We start from the raw sequence: 26,188 nt of genomic DNA, 5'->3' as shown, positions 1-26,188 counted from the left end.
TTACTTTCTATAGCCTCATCATCTCCAATACACATGCTCTTAATTTCATTCGGTTCGTCATGTGGATTCGACGAAGACTCATCTTCTTGCTCATCACCTAGATTACCAAAGCTATCACCAACCTCCTCTTTCGGGGCTTTGTCACATGTAACGGGAGGAGGGTTCTCTATAGACATTAAAGTGGAACTTGAGACGTCTTCCACACCTTTACCAAGACCTCTTTCAAGATTATTCCTTTCATTATGTAGCTTTTCCACAAAGGGGTATCTAAGAGCTTCCCATTCTTCATGAGGGATGCCTCCCCATCTTTCTAAATAGACTTTCAAAATATTCATATTCAGTGGCAATCTCATGAAGGAGGCTACCATACCAATCTTTAGCTTGGCCTGCAAATGATAAGGCCAACAATTTGATAATTGTGTCCTCATTTTCAATCCCTGTCGGGGCTAAGGCCCAAGAGAAATCGTCAAGATGGGCATTGGGATCTTGATTAGGACTTCCTTTGAATTTAGGCATCCCACTTCTCATCCATGCCTTGATTTCCAAGCGCTCTAGAACTTCTTTAGTACTAAGGTCATCATAAGGAGAAGGAGGGAAACCATGTTGCTCGAAATAGTCCATTTCTTAGGATTTTTACACATTAGGATTGAAAATGGAGTCGTCAGGGTGAATGTAGATGCCTTAATAGATGCTTGCTTCACCCTACAAGCATTAACTTTAAAGTTGAATGAAGAACTAGGGCTTCGTTCTTCCAATGGAGTCGCCAATAATAATATGTCAATATGTCGTATGGGGAACAAAACACATGTTTCATTTCCCCGGCAATGGCACCAAAATGTTATTGCTCAAACTAGTGGGAACAACAACACCTTCAGCTAATTACTAGGTATTCTCCTGAAATTTTAAATTCTTCTTTAAAATTCCAGTTATTCTCTGAATAACATTTCAAATTAGGGCTTTATATTGTTTAAATTTCTAAATTTCTAATTTACTTCAATTTTTCCATTTAGCTCAATATCAATTCCAGATTAGCGATCACATCAACATGATAGTAAAGTGCAGATAGAACATAGACATAAACATAAGAAAACAAGCCAAGACAAGAGGACACAAGATGTGGCGCCAGCCAGGGACAAACCCCAATATGGGGAAACCCTTGACCAAATCTTCTTATATTGTCAATAGTTCAACAAAGAGAGAGAGAGATAGTAGATATATATCAGAAGTCAACACTTTGACTTGACAAAATAGAAGATCAAACATCTGAGATCTTCACCATGAAGATGACACAATAGTTCTGAAGACAAGGACAACAGATTTGAACTCAAGTGAAGGCACACTTATCAGATCTCATTCTTCAACGGATTCTCCAAGGTGATTACATCACCATGTTGCATCCATCATCACTACGCTGCACTTCATCACTGTGCTGCACTTCATCACTATGCTGCACTCATCATCTCTATGCTGCACTTCATCACTGTGCATGCTACACTTCATCACTATGATGCACTCATCATCATTATGATGCACTTCATCACTATGATGCACTTCATCACTATGCTGTACTCATCATCACTACGCTGCACGTCATCACTATGCTGCACTTCATGACTATGCTGTAACAGAGGTACCTTACTGTACCTCATCCGAGATTTCCAACCTACGAGAAGGACATTCTAAACTGTCCTCTATAATATAGATCTTTTCTCCATCCATGACTTCACCTAGTCATCGAGATCCTACACCCAAGTTTGTAGCTATGCCAAGACTGTAATAACATCTTTAGGAGATTATTGTTACAGGTCTTAGGCATCCCACTTCTCATCCATGCCTTGATTTCCAAGCGCTCTAGAACTTCTTTAGTACTAAGGTCATAATAAGGAGAAGGAGGGAAACCATGTTGCTCGAAATAGTCCATTTCTTAGGATTTTTACACATTAGGATTGAAAATGAAGTCGTCAGGGTGAATGTAGATGCCTTAATAAATGCTTGCTTCACCCTACAAACATTAACTTTAAAGTTGAATGAAGAACTGGGGCTTCGTTCTTCCAATGGAGTCGCAAATAATAATATGTCAATATGTTGTATGGGGAACAAAACACATGTTTCATTTCCCCGGCAATGGCACCAAAATGTTATTGCTCAAACTAGTGGGAACAACAACACCTTCAGCTAATTACTAGGTATTCTCCTGAAATTTTAAATTCTTCTTTAAAATTCCAGTTATTCTCTGAATAACATTTCAAATTAGGGCTTTATATTGTTTAAATTTCTAATTTCACAGTTACGGGTTTTACAATAAATTCTCTGGTTTAATTGTCGAATTTTGTAAAGCTCATTAATCCATCCACATTCTTTATGTTGAAATTTCTAAGTCTGACACATCAGAAGTCCCTACTGCATTATCTGGTTTATTATCTCCTACTTGTTGTTTCCATTAACAAGTTATTTATAAATATAAATACCGAATTAAACACAAATGCAACCTTAACTCATATACAGATCAACAACGAAAATAACTGAGACAATCACACAAGGGACACCATTATTTTTGGACAATCGTCTCCGGAAAACCCAATGCGGGAAAACCGGTGCAGCAGACGTGAGGGTTTTATTATTATGCAGATTTCTGAATACAACTAGGGTGCCAGAAATGGATCACCCTTCAGAGAAATTCCTTGGCAGAAGTACCTCTCCTCGGAGACAGATATTCTGACTGATCACAACCGGATGATTGATCCCACAACAACTTCAACAGTTTCTTAGCTGGACAACGAAAGCTGCTCCAAGCTTCTCTCTGGAACTGCGTCACCCTCCAGGGACTGCGTCACCCTCTTCTGCTCTGCGTCTGCCTCTCAGCTCCCAGTCTTCCCCACGAAAGTTCCTCAACGCTGCCTCTTCAGCCCAGCGTTAACTCTGTTAGCCTCTGCGCAGCCTCTGATGCTTCTGCGTCAGCCTCTTGGCTCTCTGTGTTACCTATTGTGGCCTCCTCAGCCTCTGTGTCAACCTTCCAAGGCTCTGCGCTGTCTCTTCGATACTTTCTCTGCCTCTCTAATATGTATTCTCGGCCTTTTGCTGAATTGCCCCTCGCTGCAACATATCACTAATTCGATTTCTTAGCAAACCCTGTCCCAGGACATCGAATTCTTGATCAACTTGGTGTGTCTCCAACTGACCCTCAAGCCTCCTCTTATACTTTTCCTGTTGACGATTCAACGACCGAGATTAAATCCCTAATCAACGACTAAGATTAGATTTGGCTTGATCCTCATCATTTAGAACTTTCTCCCCCGTCTTATATTAATACACATTAATATTTTAATTTTCCTAAGTTTGGACTTAGGGTCTCATGAAAAAATATTAATTATTTTAATGTCTTTCCATCCGGGTGAAATTTCCCCAAACGATTTCTGGGTCTTGGAGATGTCATGTGCCTTAGCCTCTCCACCATTTTCATGGCTAGAGCACATCCAATGCCACCACAAATCAACACTCCCTCTTAGCGAGGAATGTGCTCTAGCAATGTTTCACTATAGAAACATCACACTGATCTTCCGCATCGGTACCTGTCCTGATGCTTGGCCTGCTGCCTCACATCCCTTTCGCTTCTGCTCCCTGTACTGTAGCCCATGACACTGCCACTGCCACTACTACATCTGTACTACAACTCCCTCTCAACATGCTGCCCATGCTGCCCCTAGCACTGCCACTGCTGACTGCTGCACTGCAACTCAGTTACCGAGAAGTAGGTAACTGACTTCTTCCAAATACTGACATCCCAGTCAATCTGGAAGTCTTGTGATGCTGACGCTGCCTCTGCTGCTATCCTGTGCACCCTCTGCTGCCACTGCACTGTTGCATACACCTCTGTGCCTCTCGCATTGCTGCAACCTCCACTGTGCTGCCTCAGAATTTTGCACCGAAGCATTGCCTTGCTGCTCCACTACACTTTGCTCCACCTGACATCTGTCATTATGCTATTATCGTTAAGGGCTCCCATAGTCGGATGTGATCCAAGAGTTTGGGTACCTCAAGGATCTTGCTCCTAGTATGTAGTCTTTCTAACTACATTTCAATATCACCCCACCTATTCTCTAGAGGTGCATGAGCACTCATGGCACAAACGTCATCAATTTCGACTTCTTTCTCCGCCTTAGTTGGAGCTTCATTTGAATCGGAAGCCTCTCCCTTGTTTTTCTTCCTAGGACACTGGGATGCATAATGTACCAACTCCCCACAATGGAAGCACTTAACCTTGGAAATGTCATTCTTCTTCCTTTTCCCTTGCTATCCCGCAGATGCTAGAGCCGCATCCTCCTCTTATTTCTTGATTCGACCTCCCTTGCCACTACTCCCCGCCTTGGTCATCCTCCTGATCTCTTCCTGGTGAAGAGCTGCCCACATCTCCTCCCAACTGAGAAGAGTAGCTCTGCCCAAAATATTTTGGACAAATGTTTCCCACTCCTCGGAGACTGCATTCAGGGCAGTCCTAACCATAAATTCTGGATCCGGTGTAAACCCCACGGAAGTAAGCTGGTTGCGAATCTCCTGCAACCTTAAGAAGGAAGGGATCTATCTGCTCTACCTTCTGCATCTGATATGACCGTAGTTGATTCTCCAATAGCATCTTCCTTTGCACGGAAGAGCCCTGGTATAAGGTGGTCAGGGTGTCCCACATCTCCTTTGCTGTGTTCTTCTCAACAATATGTGGTATGACATGATCTTTGACCCCGTCTAGGATCATGCACTTCGCCCTCGCCATTGCATCCTCATACTTCTCGTTCTCAGTTGGGTCAACTGGGATAGCCACGGTTCTCAAGGCAAAGTCCTTGATGCGATGTCGATCCAGGACTACTAGGATCCTGGCCTTCCAGATGACAAAGTTGGAAGCTCCGTCCAACTTGTCTTGATCACCTAGTCCGTTCACTGCCATTTCAACTGCTCTTCTGGACTCCCTTTGAGTCTCGACTACCCTCCTAGAAATCTCCCTCTAAGTCCTGATTTCCCTTCTGGAAATCCCCTGGCCAACTGTTGAACCGCTCCTCTCCAATCCTCCTTGCAACTGCAACTCGGATTTGGATTCCTTGGCTAGAAATCTGTCGAGGTAGTGACTCCCTCTACCTTGGTCCCGCCTCCTTAGACACTGTTTTGCTTCGACAGAAACAACGTCCCACCAGCTCCTCAAATCACAATCTTCCCATAGCTCCCCAAGCCCCGACAACTGAAGAAACTCAGCCCTTTAGGCTTTGCGCAATCCCGACAAAGGCTAAATCTGCTCCTTCTGGCCACAACGTTGATCCTTCCTGGCTGAGAAAGATGACCGGGCACTGCGTAGGTCTGATATGCCCCTCTGCCTCTGCATTGGCCCTCCTCCTGGCTCGAAATGATGACGCAGGTTTTGCGTCACTTCTTTTCTTGCTACTTCTGCTTTGGAACATTGCTGTCTCTTGGGACATCTGCTACTGCTGCAAATTTCAGATTTATGCTGGTGTCTTCAGTCCTCCTGTGATCTGCAACACTTTGATACCATGTTGAAATTTCTAAGTCTAACACATCAGAAATCCCTACTGCATTATTTGGTTTAGTATCTCCTACTTGTTCTTTCCATTAACAAGTTATTTATAAATATAAATACCGAAATAAACACAAATGCAACCTTAACTCATATACTGATCAACAACTGAAATAACTGAGACAATCACAAAAGGGACACCGTTATTTCTGGATAATCGTCCTGAAAAAACCCAATGCGGGCAAATCGATGTAGTAGATATGAGGGTTTTATTATTATGCAGTTTTCTGAATACAACTAGGGTGCCAGAAATGGCTCACCCTTCAGAGAAATTCCTTGGCAGAAGTACCTCTCCCCGGAGACAGATATTCCGGCTGATCAGCAATCAGATGATTGATCCCACAACAACTTCGACAGTTCCTTAGCTTGGATAGCGAAAGCTGCCCCAAACTTCTCCCTAGAACTGCGTCACCCTCTTCTGCTCTGCGTCTGCCTCTCAGCTCCTAGTTTGCCCCACAAAAATTCCTCAGCGCTGCCTCTTCAGTCCAATGTCAGCTCTGTTAGCCTCTGCTGCTTCCACGTCAGCCTCTTGGCCCTCTGCGTCACTTGTGCTGGCCTCCTCAGCCTCTGCGTCAACCTTCCAAGGCTCTGCGCTATCTCTCTGACACTTTCTCTGCCTCTCTGATATGTATTCTCGGCCTTCTGCTGAGCTGCCCCTCGCTGCAACAGATCACTAACTCGATTTCTCAGAAAACCCTGCCTCAGAAAATCGAATTCTTGATCAATTTGGTGTGTCTCCAACTGACCCTCAAGCCTCCTCTTATGCTTTTCCCGTTGACGATTCAACGACCGAGATTAAGTCCCTAATCAACGACTAAGTTTATATTTGTTTTGATCCTTGTCATTTAGAACTTTTTCACCCATCTTATATTAATACACATTAATATTTTAATTTTCCTAATTTTAGACTTAGGGTCTCATTAAAAAATATTAATTATTTTAATATCTCTCCATCTGGGTGGAATTTCGCCAAACGATTTCTGGGTCTTGGAGATCTCATGTGCCTTAACCTCTCCACCAATTTTGACGACTAGAGCACATCTGATGCTACCACAAATCAACACGTTATGCTTCACAATATCATGCATCAAAAGATTCAATGTGTGCACCAAGTGCCCAGACCAAAAGATGCGTGGATGATTATGCTCATTAACTTTTCCTATTGCCTTACAATTTGCCGCAATATTAGTGATCACTTGAACCACATTATTAGGACCAACATCTTTGATTGATTGGAATAGGAGATCTGCAATGTTTTGGGAAGTTGCACTGACAAAGGGGGAGTCATGACATGTAATAAACACTGCACCACTACTAGAAACACCAAGAACATTATCAAATGTTTGTTTCTAATACTTGTCCACTCATTTGATACAATGGATGCCCCACAATCCACCCCCTCATTTGTAAAACGTGTTAAAGCTTTTTGAACCTTTTCTTTTTCTCTTTCTAATAACACTATTCTAGCTTTCTCATAGTTGAGGCTCTTGTATCCTTTTGGGGCTTCATTGATGGCCTTAACCATGTAATGCAAATAGGGAGAGCGAAGCACATTGAATGGTACACCACAAGTAGAAAGAAATCGGACTATTTTTCCATCCACATCATTCCTCCTAGCAACATTAAGGAAATCCCCTATTGTTCTACCTCCAGAGGTTGTAGAAGTACCATGAGGGGATGAGCTACCAAATCTAGGGGTTGCACTTGATTTGGACTGAGTTTTTTGTTTCTTGCTTTTCTGTTGTACAACCTTCTCTATTTGGATGTATTTTCTTCCTTGTTCAGTTGAAACGTTTGGGCAAATTTGTATCCCCACGACACCCTTTTTCACATCACTGCCCAACACCCCACAAAGATGCCTCCTCACATGGGTATATGAACCACTTTATGGATTTCCTCCATGACAACCATGAGGCACAAAAACTTGTAGCTTCCACCACCTTTTCCCCCTTCAAGTTTGGTCACATAGTTCCACAAGGGTGTTAATGCAATTTTCCCTTGTAGTGTTTCAATGTTCTCTTCAGGTTCATCCCCTTCCTCTTCAAACCATTCTTCCTCATCATACATTGGGTCACTCATGTGGGGACCACTATCCTCTTGTTCTTCTTCCCTTATATTCCTACTCCCTCTTTCCATCATGAAAACCAAAAGTGGAATGATACATACAAGCCAAAAGAACACCATCTTGGAATATGTATATATGTGGTAGACAACTTCCAATTAAATGAGCAAGAAGAAAGAATGGGAAAGAGCAGGATAGGGAGAAGAAAAATTACAAAAAACAATGACAGAAAAGTGAGGGAATTTGGGGTTTGCACTTACCTCTTTAGCTCTCGTAGATGGAAGCCCTTTTTTACTCTTCCAAGCTCCTCCTCCTTCACTGCTCCTAGCTCCTCCTTCTTCACTCCTCCAAGCTCTCCTCAAGTCTCTCTTCTCCAGGCTCTCTTCTCCTCTCTTCTCCAGGCTCTCTTCTCCTCTCTTCTCCAAGCTCTCAAAAAATACAAGAGTGAGGAAATGAGAGGAGAAATAGAATTTTATTCCCTTCATTATTTTCCCTAACCCAAGTTCAACCCACCCCCTATTGATTTCTGGTAGCATAGGATGTGCTCTAAGTCTCAAAATTTGCAGGCAGGCTTAGACACATGCATTCTCCAATACCCATAAATCGTTTTGAGAAATTCCACCCAGACACAATTTTATTAAAATAATTAATTATTTTTTAATGGGACCCTAAGTCTAAACTTAGGAAATTAAAATAATTAATAGGTATTAATCTAAACTGTGGGTGTAACTTCTAGAAGAAGACGAGGATCAAGCCAAAATGATCTAAGCCATTGATTAGAAGTTAATTTGGGCCGTTGGTTGTCCAATAGAAAGATATAAGAAGAGGCTTGAGGGGCACTTGGAGAACACACAGAGGGGAGATCAGAAGTTCAATTTTCTGAAGTAGAGCAGCTGCTGGAGAGATTTTCGATAGTGATCTTTTGTAGTGAGGGGCAGGGATAGTATCCGAAGGGAAATCTTTCTTAGTCGGAGAATACTTAGCAAAGAAGGCAGAGAGAGATCTAGTAGAGGCAACGCAGAGCCAGGGAGGCTGACGCAGATCCACGCAGAGGCAACGCAAAAGCCAAGAGGGAATCCGAAAATTTGCTGAAGGAATTGATTACAGAAGCCGAACGCTGGGGTGTGAGATCGGGAGGTGCAAATGAGAGTTCATGGGCAGCAAATCGATCAGTTGAATGGGTGACGCTGTCCCCAAAGGGTGTGATGCTGGGCTGATGCAGTGACTGCGCAGAGGCAGTCGGGGGCAGTTCATTTAGTGGCTGGATCAACCAGGATTTCTAGTGATAATGTGAGGTAACCTTACTTATCTTCTGTCAGTGATATTCTCTGTAGCTGGATTGCTGGGATGGAATCCAGAGATTATATTAAGAAATTACTACTGCTTAATAATAAAACCCTCAATTGTTGCACCAGTTTTCTCGCATTGAGTTTTTCCGGGGATATTTATCCAAAAATAACTGTGTAGATGTGTTGTATTTCTTTCTTGTCCAGTTTCTTGTTTACGCATTTTATTTAAATGGTGAAGGCTGTAGTTGTATTTACTTCGATATTTACCGTAGAACGCAATAAATAACTTGCATGTAGGAGAAGTAACATCAGTTTGTTGTAGTAGGGATTCTGGGTTTAGGAATTTTCACACTCCCAACCATAATTAAACAAAAAAAAATGAGTTTTGTGGGTCCGCACGGCGGAACCGGCCGACAATCCACGGAAGTGGTCGGGATCTGCCTGGAGTCGGCCATGATCCGTGGTGGATCCACCCGAAGTCAGCCCCGATCCGTGGTGGATCCACCGAGTGATCCAACCCCGGAGCCATGTCTCGGGCATACAAAAATGCAGATCGACCCAGAAGGTTCCCACAGAACAGGTATCGTTTTTTTCGGCTTGATCTGCATTTCCGAATTTCCGAGACGCGGTTTCGGGGCCGGATCTCACATGGATCCGTACCAGTCGCGAATCCGGGTTTTGATCCGTGGGGGGGTGTTTGTGCAACACTGCTTAGAAAATTCCGGAAAATTAACTAAGGCCTCCTCACAAGAAACCTAGAATAACCCAGAAAAATCTTACGGACCCAAGTGGTAAAATGGTTTGCTCAAATCACTGCCCGCTACTATAGGAAAACTAGTGTTGTTGGCTAGAGCGAATCCCGCGTTTTTTTCGCTCAAATGTGCCTAGAAAATTCTAAGAATTTAACTAGGGCCTCTCCTCATAAAACCCATCAAAACCCAAAAAGGGTCACGCTGGTCCCAACCTGCCCAGTTGACCTTGTTGTCACGCAAAGTGTCTAGGCACCGCGACAACGCTCAGAGTAAGGGTTGTCACTCTAATCCTTACTCTGTTTAGACCCTCTCCTAGACAAGTCAAGGGGAGTAGTCCCTAGGGTGAATGAATGAGGGTAGCTTGTGGAACACAGGGTCTAGGAGACTTAAGGATGAACGACTTGATGATTATAAAACAAGCCCTGGTTTACCGAGATGATAGATCAAACAATTAAGACGAATAAGACACAACTACAAGATATAAATGATTATAGACCAGTGCCTTTATATTCAATTAACCATAGACTAAATAAAACAAGTTATCTAGAGCAATTTATAAATGTGGCGAAAGTGACGATCATGAACGATTAAATGTAAATGCCCAAAACCTTAACATGCAATATATTCTAGCAATGAAATATTGTGAAGAATTATGAAAATTAACTGCTAAGCAATGATTCTAGTTTTAAAATGATTTTCTTCAATAATCTAGATCTAGAATTTATCTTTCTATAGTCAATTTGTAGATATGATTCTGAAACATTAATCACGTTTGACAATAGAGAAATCAATACCACAAAATTCTACACTTGAACTGTTACAATTAACACAAAAAAAACCAAGGAACTTTAGATTAGAATTTTAATTATCCCTTAGGTAAACTTCTAATGTGTTAAGCTTATGTAGCAAATTTAATGTGGCAATTAAATATTTTAATTTGACCAAAAATAAAAATCAGAAGTACTTAATTAAATTTAACCTTTGTTTGGGCCGTAGGCCACATAAAAATTAAATTTTTTTATATGTGAGGGCACAAATTCTCCTTTAGATTTAATTCCTTAGCAATTTCAAGGTCACAAAAAAAATAATTTGAATTTTTTTTAGGTTTTTAATTTTTTAAAACAAAATAAAAATAAAAAAATAAAAAATAAAAACATAAAAATCAAAGTCATGAAAAAAATTAAAACAAAAAAAAACAAAATCAAAACAAAAATAAAAAGGAAATGGAGAAACTAGAATCAAAAAAAAAAATCGAATTTAAAATAAATCTAACCAAATTAACAAAGGTAAAAAACATCAAATTAAAAAAAATGAAAACGCACTAACCCTAATGCATTCACAAAATATAAAAAAACAAAGAAAATGAAATCGAATTGTTTGAGTGTGTGCAAGTGTGACTGTGGAGGGTCGAGAGGAATTCTGGTAGCGAAGGAAGACTGTAGGTTAGGAAGGGATGCCTACAGGGAGCCACAAAAGCATATGGAGATCAAGGGCAATGTTGAAGAGGGAAGGAGAGGAGCCTGCGAGCAAGCTTTAGCGGCGTATGGACCTCAAAGAAAGGAGAACATGCGAAGTGCGTTGTGTTTTGGTGCTGGAGCAGCGAAAAGGGAGCGCAACAAGGAGGGCACAAAGATGGAGTCGTGGATGAGAAAAATGCAGGCACCAACTAAAGAGCTGCTTTGGTAGCCGGTTTGCAGGTTGAAGGAGGATGCAAGATGTAGTGATGGCGTAAGGGAGAAGATCCAAGGAATGCAGGGAGAAGGGATCCGTGGGAGAAATTGGCAGCGAAATAGAGGAGAGAGCAGGAAAAAAAAAAAACGCAGGTCGAAGGAGCTGTTGTAGCATAGGGAAAATTTCGAATTTTGCAGTGAGAGGTTTCAATGTGTGTAAGTCGAAGAGGCAGTGAGCCAAGCGAGCTGGAAAAAAAAATGCAACAAACAGAAGGGCTGCAATTTTGGCAGCAAAGGAGGAAAGAGGGTTTCCAAACCTCTCCCTTAAAAAGTTTTACAAATTTTTTTTTTGAAATTTTTAAATGTGCTGAAGAAAAACCCTTGGAGAAATATGCTGACAAACCCCAGAGATCCAGATCTTACCCTTCAGGGCCTAGATCTGGACTCTACACAAATTTTCTCTTCAGATCTGCAGCTACACAATGAAAAGAAAACACCCAAATGATATACACAATGATGCAATTAAAAAAAACCCAAAAACCCAGTTAAATTACAATAATTACAAGCTGAAGGCTCTAATTAGGCAGATCTATCATTATGCTGCACATAAATTAAAAGATTTTTAAAATTTTAAAGAGGTTTTAACTTGAAACCCTTCGTGCATCACCAACAACAATCTTATGATAAGTCTAGAGTTAATTTAGCTGGGCTCTTCGGAAAATATCGATTGAGAGTTGGCTAGTTCAACTGAAAACTTCTCCTAATGCTCGATGATCTAAATCAAGATTTCCCTACAAAACTCAATCCAGCCATAAAAAATGGAGCGAGAAAATAATAATAAAATTCAGACAAATAGAGATACCTGTTATTACGTTCAAAATTTAAATTATTATTCAAACCCCAACGAGTGAGCAAGATACATGTACTCAAATCACTCTTTAAAAGCTATCATCAATGGCTTTAGAAAAAATTATGCATGAAAATAACACATCTTACAGTATTCCCATGAAGAGTAACAACAACAGAATTTAACCCCAAAGTCTTTCTTTATTATCTAGAAAAAAGATTACACCATAGCTTCTTGTTAAGCACATGACTCAGAGATCAGATGGATCGATTGACAAATGACCTCCTATTTAAAGATAAATCCTCCAACGGCTAGTTCGAGTGATCCTTTTCAAAGCAATCTCGACCGTTGATGAAGATTAAAATTTCTTTTAATCTCATTCTCTGAATATTTAAATATTGAGGAAATTCGAAATTTTTATTTAAATGCATTTTAATTAACTCAAAAATATAATTTTTGAGTTAATTTCCCCAAAATTTTGACTTTGACTCAACCCCCAGGCATATTTTTGTTTCCCATGGCATTTTTGGATGATTAGCAGAGTTTTCCCCTCCAGTCTTACCCCAAAGCTGGAATGGATTTTGTTGCTAGGATCTTAGGTGCGTCCTAGTGTTCTAGATCGAGTCTATGTAAAAGTAATTTGAGAATAATCCTAACTATTTGGTTAGATTATTTTATTACAAATTACTTGGTCTGTTGGATTATATTTGTGTCGCAGAAATGGGTAATCCATGAGGGTCTGACAAATGGGTTTTCCCCCAAAATTTAATTAATTAACCTATGAGGGGATAAATTATTTTTCCATCCCTCAAGACGCTTTACATCATGATTTACATATTTTTTACATCATAAGGGGGAAATCCCATTTGTAATAGACCTTCACAGATTACCCATTTCTGTGACACAAGTATAATCCAACAGGCCAAGTAATTTGTAATAAAATAATCTAACCAAATAGTTATGATTATTCACAAATTATTTTTACATAGACTCAATCTAGAACACTAGGACTCACCTAAGATCCTAGCAACAAAATCCATTCCAACTTTGGGGTAAGACTGGAGGGGAAAACTCTGCCGATCATCCAAAAATGAATTGGTGAGACGAAAAACCTCCTAGAATGGAGGTCGTGTTAAATTTTAGGTATGTTCTATGCTCAGAACAATTTACTTCAATTTTTCCATTTAGCTCAATATCAATTCCAGATTAGCGATCACATCAACATGATAGTAAAGTGCAGATAGAACATAGACATAAACATAAGAAAACAAGCCAAGACAAGAGGACACAAGATGTGGCGCCAGCCAGGGACAAACCCCAATATGGGGAAACCCTCGACCAAATCTTCTTATATTGTCAATAGTTCAACAAAGAGAGAGAGAGATAGTAGATATATATCAGAAGTCAACACTTTGACTTGACAAAATAGAAGATCAAACATCTGAGATCTTCACCATGAAGATGACACAATAGTTCTGAAGACAAGGACAACAGATTTGAACTCAAGTGAAGGCACACTTATCAGATCTCATTCTTCAACGGATTCTCCAAGGTGATTACATCACCATGTTGCATCCATCATCACTACGCTGCACTTCATCACTGTGCTGCACTTCATCACTATGCTGCACTCATCATCTCTATGCTGCACTTCATCACTGTGCATGCTACACTTCATCACTATGATGCACTCATCATCATTATGATGCACTTCATCACTATGATGCACTTCATCACTATGCTGCACTCATCATCACTATGCTGCACGTCATCACTATGCTGCACTTCATCACTATGCTGTAACAGAGGTACCTTACTGTACCTCATCCGAGATTTCCAACCTCCGAGAAGGACATCCTAAACTGTCCTCTATAATATAGATCTTTGCTCCATCCATGACTTCACCTAGTCATCGAGATCCTACACCCAAGTTTGTAGCTATGCCAAGACTGTAATAACATCTTTAGGAGATTATTGTTACAGGTCTTAAGGCCTTTCTGCTCCATCCGTTTGATGTTGAGACAAGACAACACCTACAGGTATGCTGCCTAGACATATGCCGAGATTATCATCAACCTTCTTTGCTCCATTCGTCCGAGAACACCATCTTCAGATCACAGGTATGCCGAGAGAGGATATTGCTCCTTGTCATGCGAGGCTAATGTATCATTGATGCCAAGGTTGTCAACAAGAAGTTAGATCCATTCCAAGAATGTATTGAGCCCAGACTTCACTCCCTGTTGCGTCCTTATCCGAGGGTATTTTTGCTCCACACATCCAAGTTTATGACTGCACCTAGGGCATCTCCTTACCTGCGTTAAAGCCTCTCCTAGGACTACGTAGGAGCCTCCTTTAGGGCAGCGTAGGTGCTTCTCTTCAATGAGATAATCCTCCTCCAAGACAACGTCCATAGGGCCTGCGTCTAGATGTCTTAGGGCAGTGAATAGGTCTCTTTAGACAGTGTCTAGGTCTTCTCCTCCATGACTATGTTAAGCCTTTTCCATGACAAATTTTAAGGTCATCTCCATGACAACGTTAAGGCTTCTTCCATGGCTGCGTTAGGGCTTCTTCATGACTGAGTTAAGGGTTGTCCTCCATGACAACGTTAAGGAGCTAGGGCATCTCCTCTAGGGCAGCGTATACTCTTGGTGACTTCTCCTTCCACCAAAACCCAAACGAGTGGAGAGGAAGAGATCACAAGAGGTGTGTCTAAAATGACTTGCAAGCCACCTCTATTTATAGTGCAACGTTGAGGTTGAGTGGGGGTAATTAGGTTGCTGGCCGACCTTGACGAATTGTCACATAACACAAATAAATTCATATCTCCATGAATACATGTCGGAATCGGATGATCTTTAGATCAATCCTACACCTCTCGATGAGAGGAATCCAAAAAAAATATCAGCTACCATACATAAGGTGACCCACATGGAGTTTGGCCCTGGTTGCCAATTTTAACAGATTGTCACTAGAAAGGTAGGTTTACCTAGGTCGTTACATACATGACACGGGTCTGCTGAGATTATTTACATCATATACATGCAGAATGAGTTTACATTATAACACGATGATTAGGCTGATGATGATAGTTGGACGACATGGACACATCAATTAGGTGCTATTCCTTTTGCGAAAAAAGGGGGTGTATTGCTATGGGTCGTTGACACGTAGTGGTCAACAAGCCCCAATTTGTGCGTTGACGTCTAACTGGTTGGAAAATCTCTCCTAGAAAATATCCTTCCCACCAGGTTACTTCCTCCCAAAATTTCCCTTATTCCTCTGTAGCCACACCACAAATTCTCCTTGCCCAAGTGGCTGTGCAACAATGTCTAGTGAGCCCCTGCACAGGCCAAGAATTGGAGCAACTTAGCTCTCCCAAACGCCTCACCAATAGACCTACAAGTTGACAGGAAATGCCAACCCTATTTGTGGAATAATTCTTTGCTAATTGGCTAGCCCAAATTACCTTTTTGCTGGCCCTTCCAAGAGCCACGAATTTCTCTCCTGAGCCCAAGGGAAACTTGCTCCAACTGAAGGAAATGATTGTAAATATTCCCAATGGAAACTTTGAATTGAGCTCCCCAAATTGCCTCGTTAGAGAGACAATCGAGGTTCTCTGAAATGAGGGTGAAATTCCTGCTCGGGAAATACTTGTGCTAAACAACACGGGTTGTCTTGGCTTAGCATCTCAAGAGAACTAGTGGTTAAAGTTAAAATGATCCAAGATGACCCCAAATGAGAGCCTCCTTGTTCTATTTATAATTGTTGGCATCTCTCTCCCTTGGTGGCCCCCACTCTCCACTAGTTCACTCCTTTTCTTTTTCTCTCTCTTGCTCCACAAGTGCGCATTCCCTTTTTCTCTCTCTCTTGTGGCCCCCACCCGCCAATGAGTTGCAATCTTGCCTTTTCACCTAAGTTCCTCAAGCCGAAATCATTTCCAAAACTTGAACTACAAAATTGTGCTATGCCTAGCACCTCCTCAATAAACTCTGTTGGTCTCCTCAAATGAACAATCAAAATTGGGGATATTACAACATTGTACGACCCCTTTCCATAGTCCAAAACTCTGCCTTTTTAGCAGAAAACTCGACCTTTTTTCCTGTTCATTCAACTAGGAGTACACCTCCTCTCCTCAATTGCTTGACTTTTCTGTTTTTCAACCAAGTGCACCATCTTCTCTCCCACTTAAAGTGATTTCGAAAATAATGTGTCCTTCACTCATTTATTCCAGCAGTTAATAATTTTTCTAAAGCCAAATACCATAGGTCATCAGAATACCATGGATAATACCATGGGTCATCATTTAGTCTAAGTTTACATTAATTAATTAAATGAATGTACGTTTCCTAAGTAAAACTTAGGAATAATTAAAACTGCTGAAAGAAGTGATTATTAAGCTGTCTTTTGCATGCCTGGATACAAGGCCTATGCAGAGACAACTGTCCAAGCTACAATTTTTAACAACATTGGCCTATTCTTTCCTCATTCATGGACATTAATAAAATGATCTTTATCGTCATTTTTTTAAAACTCCAGGTAACATATCATACAGAAAACCCCAGAACACTTCCCTTCATTTTGAGGATGGTACGTCGGGTAAATGTTGGATTCTTTAAGGCACAATACCACCCCAATAACAAGGTTTTAAAGCCTTTATAGCAATATACTCATTTTGAGCTCAACATGTCACTTACGGGAATAGAACATGGGTGGGGAGGATAACACTCTATCCCACAATGACTTGGGCTAGACCCAATTGACAAAATGATCTTATCTTATCGAAGCAAAATTTTTATTTCCAGTTCAACACCCGCAGCATAACCAGGGCTATGTTTCACAAGGCCCAGATTTTGAAAGTTTGCTTCAGGTAATTGAGGCTTTAGCTTTCCAAAAGTTTTATCCAACATTTACAAGTAATAACTTTCAAATAATGGTCACCATGTCATTGTTGGCCTGAGGTGTGGCCAGTAAACTAGGATAACTTACGTCTTAGAGTACCTCAACAGGTAATGCACTCATAGATCAGAATGTCAAAATTTGTCTATTTTGTTCAATTCTTATGTGGTTCACACGAGAGGGCCAATTGGTTTATAAAACTGGACTGAGTCGTGTTGATATCATGTTTACTCGATGACAATGTACTGTCGAACATGGGGTAATATAATTCTTCGACCTAACCAAAATAAACAGTAATAAATTGACAGGAAAACGGACAATAGAAACCGTTTAGAACACAGCAAAAACATCAAGCAATTTGCATGTGCTCAAGTGAAATATAATGAACTTTCTGACGAAGCCAAGTACTAAAATTTAATTTAGAAATGCCTGTATTATGTGTTAGTGCTCACCATTGGTTTTCTGTTACAGGTTAAACCTGAAGACATGGATGCTTATGCACCTAAAGATCTCCTTGTTGTGACAACAGGATCACAGGTAGTGCTTCTGAGTATAGCATTTGGTTAAATCCATATCCTGTCAAGGTCTTCCCATTAAACTTAATGTAAAGCCATTTTGAGACAGGCAGAACCTCGTGCAGCTCTGAATCTTGCATCATTTGGAAGCAGTCACTCTCTCAAGCTTAACAAAGATGATCTGGTATTGTATTCTGCTAAGGTATGTATTTTGATTTTGTTGTTTTATATGTTTCCTTGTACTTCTAGTAATCTATCTGGACCTTTTTGCAAGAAACGAGAAAGTTACAAGTAGATGCATTGCAGAAGAACATTACAAATCTCAAAAGAGTGTTAAAATTAAATTTTAATGTTCCAGGTCACTTTTGCAATTTGCCCCACTTGAATGTACACTACCTTTTCTACTGTGCATTTTGAACCTCTTTTATCTAGAGAGTCTTCAGCTTTGTTAAAGGTGTTTTGTACCTGGGAATGTTTAGACATATTTAGGAAATTCTGTTGGTGAGGTTTTGGGGATGAATTATTTTGAGCTATGGAAGTAATAGAAAAAGAATGAACTAGTTGTAAGTAGAGCTGAATTGGAATTAAAATCTGATAAACTGGAGTCATATATTTATGACCCAACATTATGCAATGGGCACAAGGTTCATACTGTTGATCATGAGTTAGAAAGTGTTGAAATCAGTGTTGTGGGAGTTGGTGAATCGTGAGTCAAGCCAAGGCCATCCTGAAACCATTACTTGGTGAAAATTCGGCCAGAAACTGAAACTTGGCAAAACTCACCCAGAATTCACTTTGTTGTCGCACAAAGTGTCTAGGCACTGCGACAACACTCAGAGTAAGGGCTGTCACTCTAATTCTTACTCACTCCGTTTAGACTCTCTTCTAGACAAGTCAAGGGGGGTAGTTCCTAAGGTGAATGAATGAGAATAGTCTGTGGAACACAGAGTCTAGGAGACTTGAAGATGGACAACTTGACGAATGTAAATGAGTCTTGGTTAACTGAGATGAATAGATCAAACACTAACACAACCAAGACACAACCACAAGATAGAAATGATTATAGACCAGTGCCTTTATATTCAATTAACCATAGACTAAGTAAAAACAAGTTATCTAGAGCAATTTATGAATGTGACGAATTGCGACGATTATGAACGATCAAATTCGAATGCTTAAAACTTTATCATGAAAGAGATTCCAGATTTAAAATAATTTTCATTAAGAACTCAGATCTAGAACAATTTTCCAATAGGCAATATAATTTTTAAAACATTAATCGCACTTGCCAATAGAGAAATCACTACCACAAAAATTAAAATTTTACACTTAACACCAATGATACCAAGGAACCTTAAATTTGAATGTCAGTTATCCCTTAGGCAACTAATTTAATGTGGTAAAATGAAGAGATTAAATTTTTAATGTGACCAAAAATAATAAAATCAAAAGGACTTAATAAATTGAAATTTTAATGGGCCATAGGCCACATTAAATTTTTTAATGTGACCAAAAATAATAAAATCAAAAGGACTTAATAAATTGAAATTTTAATGGGCCATAGGCCACATTAAATTTTTTAATGTGAAAACGCAAAACCTTCTTTGATTTAATTCTTTTAGGAATTTTAAAGTCACGTAAATGGAATTTTTTAATTTTTTTGTTTTTTAGATTTTTAAAATGTTTTTAGATTTTTAAATGTTTTTTTTTTAATTTTTTGAAATGTTAAAAAAAGTAAAACAAAAAAAATTAAAACAAAATTCTAATTTGTTGGAAATACTGAGAGGGGGGGTGAATCGGTGTTTCTTTTTAATTGTTCCTTTTTTCACCAAAACATTTATATATGGAACACAGAAATAGATAGCTGGAATAAATGCTTTTATTAACACAAACAGTGCAATGAAATAGATACAATATATAAATGGTTACAATCAATTGCCAAGCACCAACTTGGACTTTAGTTACGCTCCAACCTCCAGAGCACCAACTCTATTTTGCCAAGGCAATAGTTCTGCACTTAGGAGCACCAACTCCCAAGGATTCCAATCCTTTCAGTTCTGAGGCTCCAACCCCGTGGGCTCCAACCTTAACCTGGTATAAATTGTTTTGTTGTAGTTCTCTGCTCCCAAGCCTGCTAAGCTTCCGCTTCACTCCTGTTCTCCTACCTCTCTTGCCTCTACCTGAACTTCGGCTTCCTCTCACTTTGATTATACGCACACGCACACTCCGTTCCTTGTTTTTCCTGTTTTTATGTATTCCTGATGCCTATGACTGTTCGTTTACGCTTTCCACTAGCTCTTCGGCTTCCTCAACGCTCGCTTCAACTTCCTTTGCGCGTACTTGCTTCTTCGGCTTCCCGAGTCACTTTGGCTTCCTCTGCGCTGGCTTGTTCTTCGGTTTCCCGGCTCTTCATGTCGCTTTGGCTTCCTCTGTCTCTTCGAGTTCATCAACACTCCAAGGACACGTAAATTCATAAGAGAGGACCGAAATCCACAAAGCAAAACATGTTGCATATTAAAACTCTAACAACGCTCCTTTTACAATAATAATAGCATACACAGGACTTTATTGTTTACGGAGAGATTTCATTGGAGAGATAGTTCCAACTTCCAACAAGGAGGCCCCCACATGCCACGTCACCATCGCAATTGCAATTGGCATCGTTCAGGCCTACTGAACTATCGAAACCGTTATTTATGCTTTTTGGCCTTCAAAATTCCCTGGCAATACAATTTTTGAAATACACAGGAATATACGAGAAAACCTGACCAAAACTCTAAAGGGCGGACTTCAAAAACATTATGCCCGCATCTATAACTGCATAGGTTCCGTTCCTCCTGTTGACCACTACCGGTCAACTACCCATGCAGTACACCCCCTTTTTCTTTGCAAAAAGGGGTAGCACCTGATCGACGTGTCCGTGCCATCCTGCAGTCATCAGCAGCTTGATCATTTTAATTGTAAACCCAGTCTGCATGTATGAATTGTAAATAATCTTAGCAGATATGAGTCGTGTATGTAAATTGCCTAGGTGGACCTAACTTTCTAATGGTAATCTACGTCCCGGAAGGTTTTTCGTCTCACCGATCCATGATCGACAGAGTTTTCCTTCAGCTTGACCCCAAAGCCGGGATGGATTTTGTCATTAGAATTTTAGGAGAATCCTAGTGCATTAATCTGCTAGATTATAGTTGTGTCGCAGAACTGGGTGGTTTATGAGGGTCTATGATAAAGGGGTTTTCACCCTTGAGATGTAAATTGTAAAAGTTATGATGTAAAGTGTCTTGAGGGTTGGAAAATGTTTTAAATCCCCTCATGAGTCCTAAGTCCTAGGTCCTAGGAATTTTTTCCAAAGGCTAAGTTCGAGGATCCATTTAAAAATGAATTAAAAATTTAAAAATTTAAAAATTAAAAATAAATAAATAATAAAAAAAAAATAATAATAAAAATTTTAAAATAAAGCAAAAACCCTAAAAAATAATAAAATAATAATATTTTGAGTAAATACATGCAAAATTTCATTTTTTAATAAATTAACAAATTCGACGGATGAGATTAAGAGATGTCTTGATCCTCATCGACGGTCGAGATCATTTCGACATGGATCGCTCGAACTAGCCGTTGGGATCTTTTCTTTTAAATAGGGTGCTAGGGGTCAGTTGAGATCAGATTGGATCTGAGAGTTTGGTGCTAAAGAAAGCTCTCTTGTAGTCATTTTTTGTGCAATAAAGAAAACTTTGGGGTTAAAAATCTTGCTGGTGTTACTCTTCTGAAAATGCTGTAAGATTGTTCTATTTTTTTCTGCATAATTTTATTTTCAGCCATTAATGATAGCTTAATGAAGATTGATGTAGGCACAGGTATCTTGTCTGATCTTTGGGGTTTGAATGATAGTTTAGATTCTGAAATATAGTGGCAGGTATCTCCATTTGTTCGGGGTTTCACTATTGTTTTCTCCTTCTATGTTGATGGTTGATTTTAAGCTGTGCAGGAAATCCTTTTTTTTAGATTACCGGGCGTTAGGGGAAGTTCTTGGCTGAACCAGCCAACTCCCGGATTATGTTTTCTGAAAGAGCCCAGCCAGTTTTTGATCCCTGGCTTATCATTCGAAATATTTTTTATGAATGCTTGCAGGGTTTTCTGAAGCGTTTTACATTAAAATTAAATTCTGATAATATTACCGTGATTATTGATAAATCTGGCTTCTGAAGAGCTTTCAGTTTGTAAATACTGTAAATTTTTGCTGGGTTTAGGGTTTTTTTTAGTTTTTTTAAATTTTGTGCACATATTATTAGGGTTTTGTCCTTCCTTTGCAGGTTACAGGTGCATGTGATTGAGAAGTTTTCGGGGTTTCATCAGGCAAATTTCGAGCCGGAAATTTCAAATATAAGTTTTGTGGAGAGCTGCAGTTTTTTAAGGCAATCTATTTTCTGTGGTCTGGAGCTCTCAGTTTCTTTAAAAGTCTGGCTTTGGACCTGTGCTCCTCCATTTACTGTTGTCCAAAACCCTCGAATCTGTATCAAAGCTTTACTGGAAGTCATCAAAAAAATTTCAAAGTGCTGCTATCCCCATCGAATTTTTTTTTTTGTGGCCAGCAAACCTGTCAAGCACGCTCCACCTGCAAATGCACTGACTACCTGCTCAACCACGCAGCCAGCATTCTGCCGCCCTCTATCCATTGAATCATCTGCAAATTTACGTGAGGCTGCCGCTGCCAGAGCTTCCATAAGCTTGCAAAACCTCCCAGGCATATTTGCGTGGCTCGACTCTCTCTCACGCTGTCTTCTGCTCATTGAAAAATACCTGCAAACCGCCGTCAAACAAAAAATTTGTTGCTATGCAGGCCAGCCGACCCTCATCACGCAGACTTCGTTTTTCTCTTTCTTACGCGTTGCCTTTGCATCTTTCCACACGACTATCCTTGCATGGCATCGACTCCCTTCCTCGGTTGACCAGCAAACGCATCTCCTACAGCCTCTTCGGTCCTGCAAACCCCTGCAAACCTTCTGTTGCTACCGTCAAAGCCTGCTGCGCCCATCAGTCGATTTCTCTATCAATCGATCACGTCTGCATACAAGCAAGGGTGATGAAATGTTAGATGCAGCATCGTTTTGAAACTTCGCAATTGATCCGCTGTCGCCGCCGCCGGTATGCCTGTTTCTGATTTAGCGTAAGGGTAGGGGCATTAACGTTGCATATTTTCGCTCATTGAATTCTCTGATCATATTTTTTTACGGGCGGGTGAATTCTTGTGAATAGTCTCTCGTGAAGATCTTCTCGGCCTGCGTACGAGGAATCGTATTTCCTTTTAGATTTTATGCGTATGGTAAGTTTTGGTGTAGTTTAGATTAGATACGTTTTGGTGTAGTTTAGATTCTCATTTTTTTTAAAAATAGCTTTGTTTTATTCTAAGTAAAAATTAAGATTTATAAATCGATAATATATATATATATATATATATATATAAAGGAAAAAATCAAAATCGTTGTTTCACTCTTTTTTTTTCTAGTTTGGATGTAATTTTTTTGTAGTTTAGCTTTTGGTCTAAGTTTAATTTTTTTTTTTTTTTAATTTTTGATTTCAATAGTTTTGTTTTAGTTTAGGATTTTTTTTATTTAGCTTAGTTTGATAGTTTAATTAATTTTTAAAAGTTTTAGACTTAGTTTAAATAGTTCTTTTTAGATTTTATTAATAAAAAAATCATAAAAAAAAAAAAAATCATATAATTTTTCTTGTGGTTTAGATTTAATTAAAGCTTTCCCTAGTCTTTTAAATTGCTGAGCTATTCAGCCTTTATGGTTATCTTGTATTTGGCAAAAGTTAAGCTTTGATGATAAATGCTTGCTCTACGTGGTTTATATTGTTGCAGCGTCTGATAATTAAACGATTAAACATTTACTCCACAAGGCACTGGTCTTTTAACTTCTAAATCCATTTAGTGCTTATTATATCGTGTCTCCCACCCAACTGGTTCACAGTTGGTTTTCATCATTTTTCTGTAGGGTCTACCCCCCTTAGCCGCGGGAGACAAGCTTAAATGGAGAGATCGGGGATTAGAGTGACAGCCCCCAGTCTGAACGTTGTCGTGTCAATCTGCGCGACAACAACTCCATAATGTTATCGCAATCGGTAATCGCGGCTTCCGGAGGTCCTTTATACGTCGAGCCCATGACATCGCCGATGGCTGACGACTGATTCTTCTGCGGATGCGATATGATAATAAGCCAAATTGTAATGTTGCATCGGGTCCGCAACATATATCGCAATCGGCGCTTTCAGGGGTGACACCCCTTTGTATTGTTGCGATGGGCGGATGCGATATAACATTAAACCATTGCATAATGTTGCAGCGGGTCCGCAACATATCGCAGTTGTATATATATATATATATATATATATATATCGCAATTCACATGTTTTAACATGGCGAGGCTTAAGGCCTGCATATATGAAATACACTTAAAACCATGCTTCGACACCCTTGGCGGACTTCACCTGTTTATACACCCGAACATATATGTTTCGTTGGGTCCGCACATATGTATCGCTATCGAGGGTTTCGGGTAGTAGTGCCTCCGATAGTGTATATTGCATATATGTATATGTTTTTGCCTCCGATAGTGTATATAGCATATATGTATATGTTTGCACCTCCGATAGTGTATTAGCATATGTTTGCGCCTCCGATAGTGTATATAGCATATATACATGTTTTCCGCCTCCTTTAACTCTTTCACCTCCTATAGCTCTTCCGATAGTCCTTCTTTGGGTTCCATTGCTCCCAATACTCTTGATATGCCTCTGATAGCTTTGTTTGCTCCCTCTAGCTCCTCGAATATTGCCATATTGACATCAATGACAATCTATGTCAACAATCTCCCCCTTTGTTATTGATGGCAATATTCTTCTTCTCTCCCCCTTTGACATCAATGGCAAAGGGATTCATACGCACACCCCTTGTAGAACTGCTCCCCTTGTAGAACTGCTCCCCCTGTCCTGCACCATCTTTATGAATGAACTTGAGTGATGCTAAAGAGATAACCCCCATCTTTTGACGAAGATGTTCAAATGCTTCTCGAGGAAGAGGTTTTGTGAAAATATCAGCTATCTGCTCCTTAGTATTGATATATTCCAAGATGATGTTTTGTTCAGCTACTTGTTCACAAAGGAAATGATACTTGATTGGTATATGTTTGGTCTTTGAGTGCATCACTGGATTTTTGCTGAGACTGATAGCACTTGTGTTATCACAATAGATGGTAATTGGTTGATCTGTACCTATGTTGACATCTTTTAGAGCTTCCTTCATCCATAGTATTTATGTACAACATCCTGCTGCAACTATATACTCAACTTCGACTGTGGATAATGAAATAGATGTCTGCTTTTTGTTGAGCCAGGATACTAAATAGTCTCCCAGGAAGAATGCATTTCCACTAGTACTTTTTCGATCATCTACACTTCTAGCCCAATCAGCATCGGTGTATGCAGTTACAATCAATGTTGAGCTCTTAGGGTACCAAAGACCGAAATCAGGAGTTCCTTTCAGATATCTGAGAATTCTTTTTACAACTAACAAATGGGATTGTTTAGGAGCAGATTGAAATCTTCCCACCATTCCTACTGCCTGCATTATGTCGGGTCTCGTAGCAGTTAAGTACAGAAGGGCTCCAATTATTGACCTGTAATGAGTTGCATCTACTGGAGGGGAGTCATCATTTTTGCTCAATTTGCAATTTGTGGTCATAGGTGTGCTCATGGGTGCATAGTCTTCCATTCCATATCTTTTAAGCATGTCTTTAAGATATTTGGCTTGAGATATAAACAATCCTGCTCTGGTTTGAGATACTTGTAGTCCAAGGAAGTGAGATAACTCTCCTATCATCGACATCTCGAACTCTTTTGACATGTTTTGAGAAAATTCATGGCTCATCTCATCATTATTGCTAGCAAAAATCAGATCATCAACATAAACAAGTGTGACTAGTAACTTACCTTCATCTGTCTTTATGTAGAGATTACTTCCTGCCACTCCCTTCTTGAAGCCTTGTTGTTGTAGATAGTGATCCAGTCTTGCATACCAAGCTCTGGGAGCTTGTTTCAACCCATATAATGCCTTTTTCAACTTACAGACTAAGTCTTTTTCTTCTGTTAGATCAAACCCTTCTGGTTGCTCCATGTAGACTTCTTCCTTGAGTTCCCCATTCAGAAATGCTGATTTTACGTCCATTTGATAGATTTTGAATCCTTTTGAGCAAGCAAATGCCAAGAACATCCTGATAGCTTCCATACGAGCTACTGGTGCAAATGTTTCTTCAAAGTCAATTCCTTCAATTTGTGAATAGCCTTTGCAAACAAGCCTTGCCTTGTTTCTGATGATTTGTCCATCTTCATTCATTTTGTTTTTGAATACCCACTTGGTTCCTATAATGTTTTTGTCCTTTGGACGAGGTACCAGCTCCCATGTCTCATTCTTCTCAATTTGGGACATTTCTTCTTCCATGGCTTTTACCCAATGAGGATCCTTACTTGCTTGAGTATATGTTTCTGGTTCTATCATGGATAGAAGAGCAATATCGTTT

At 39.8% G+C, this 26,188-nt stretch overlaps 1 protein-coding gene across 4 annotated transcripts in view; it reads left to right on the top strand.

Moving 5' to 3' along the window:
- LOC149150532 (ribonuclease J-like) overlaps positions 1 to 26,188 on the top strand; it is a 318,852-nt gene that overhangs the window by 139,730 nt on the left and 152,934 nt on the right. For all 4 annotated transcript variants that reach the window (XM_089437865.1, XM_089437863.1, XM_089437864.1 and 1 more), the window contains 2 exons: positions 17,563 to 17,628; positions 17,716 to 17,808. In XM_089437865.1, coding sequence (XP_089293991.1) covers positions 17,563 to 17,628; positions 17,716 to 17,808 — 159 coding nt within the window. The remainder of the gene's footprint in view (positions 1 to 17,562; positions 17,629 to 17,715; positions 17,809 to 26,188) is intronic.

The sequence above is a fragment of the Pinus tabuliformis genome, chromosome 9, assembly GCF_031772625.1.
Source record: "Pinus tabuliformis cultivar Carrire ecotype Pingquan chromosome 9, CPIR1, whole genome shotgun sequence".
NCBI lineage: Eukaryota > Viridiplantae > Streptophyta > Pinopsida > Pinales > Pinaceae > Pinus > Pinus tabuliformis.
The sequence above is the reverse complement of the archived record's forward strand: the minus strand, read 5'-3'. Positions and strand labels throughout refer to the sequence as shown.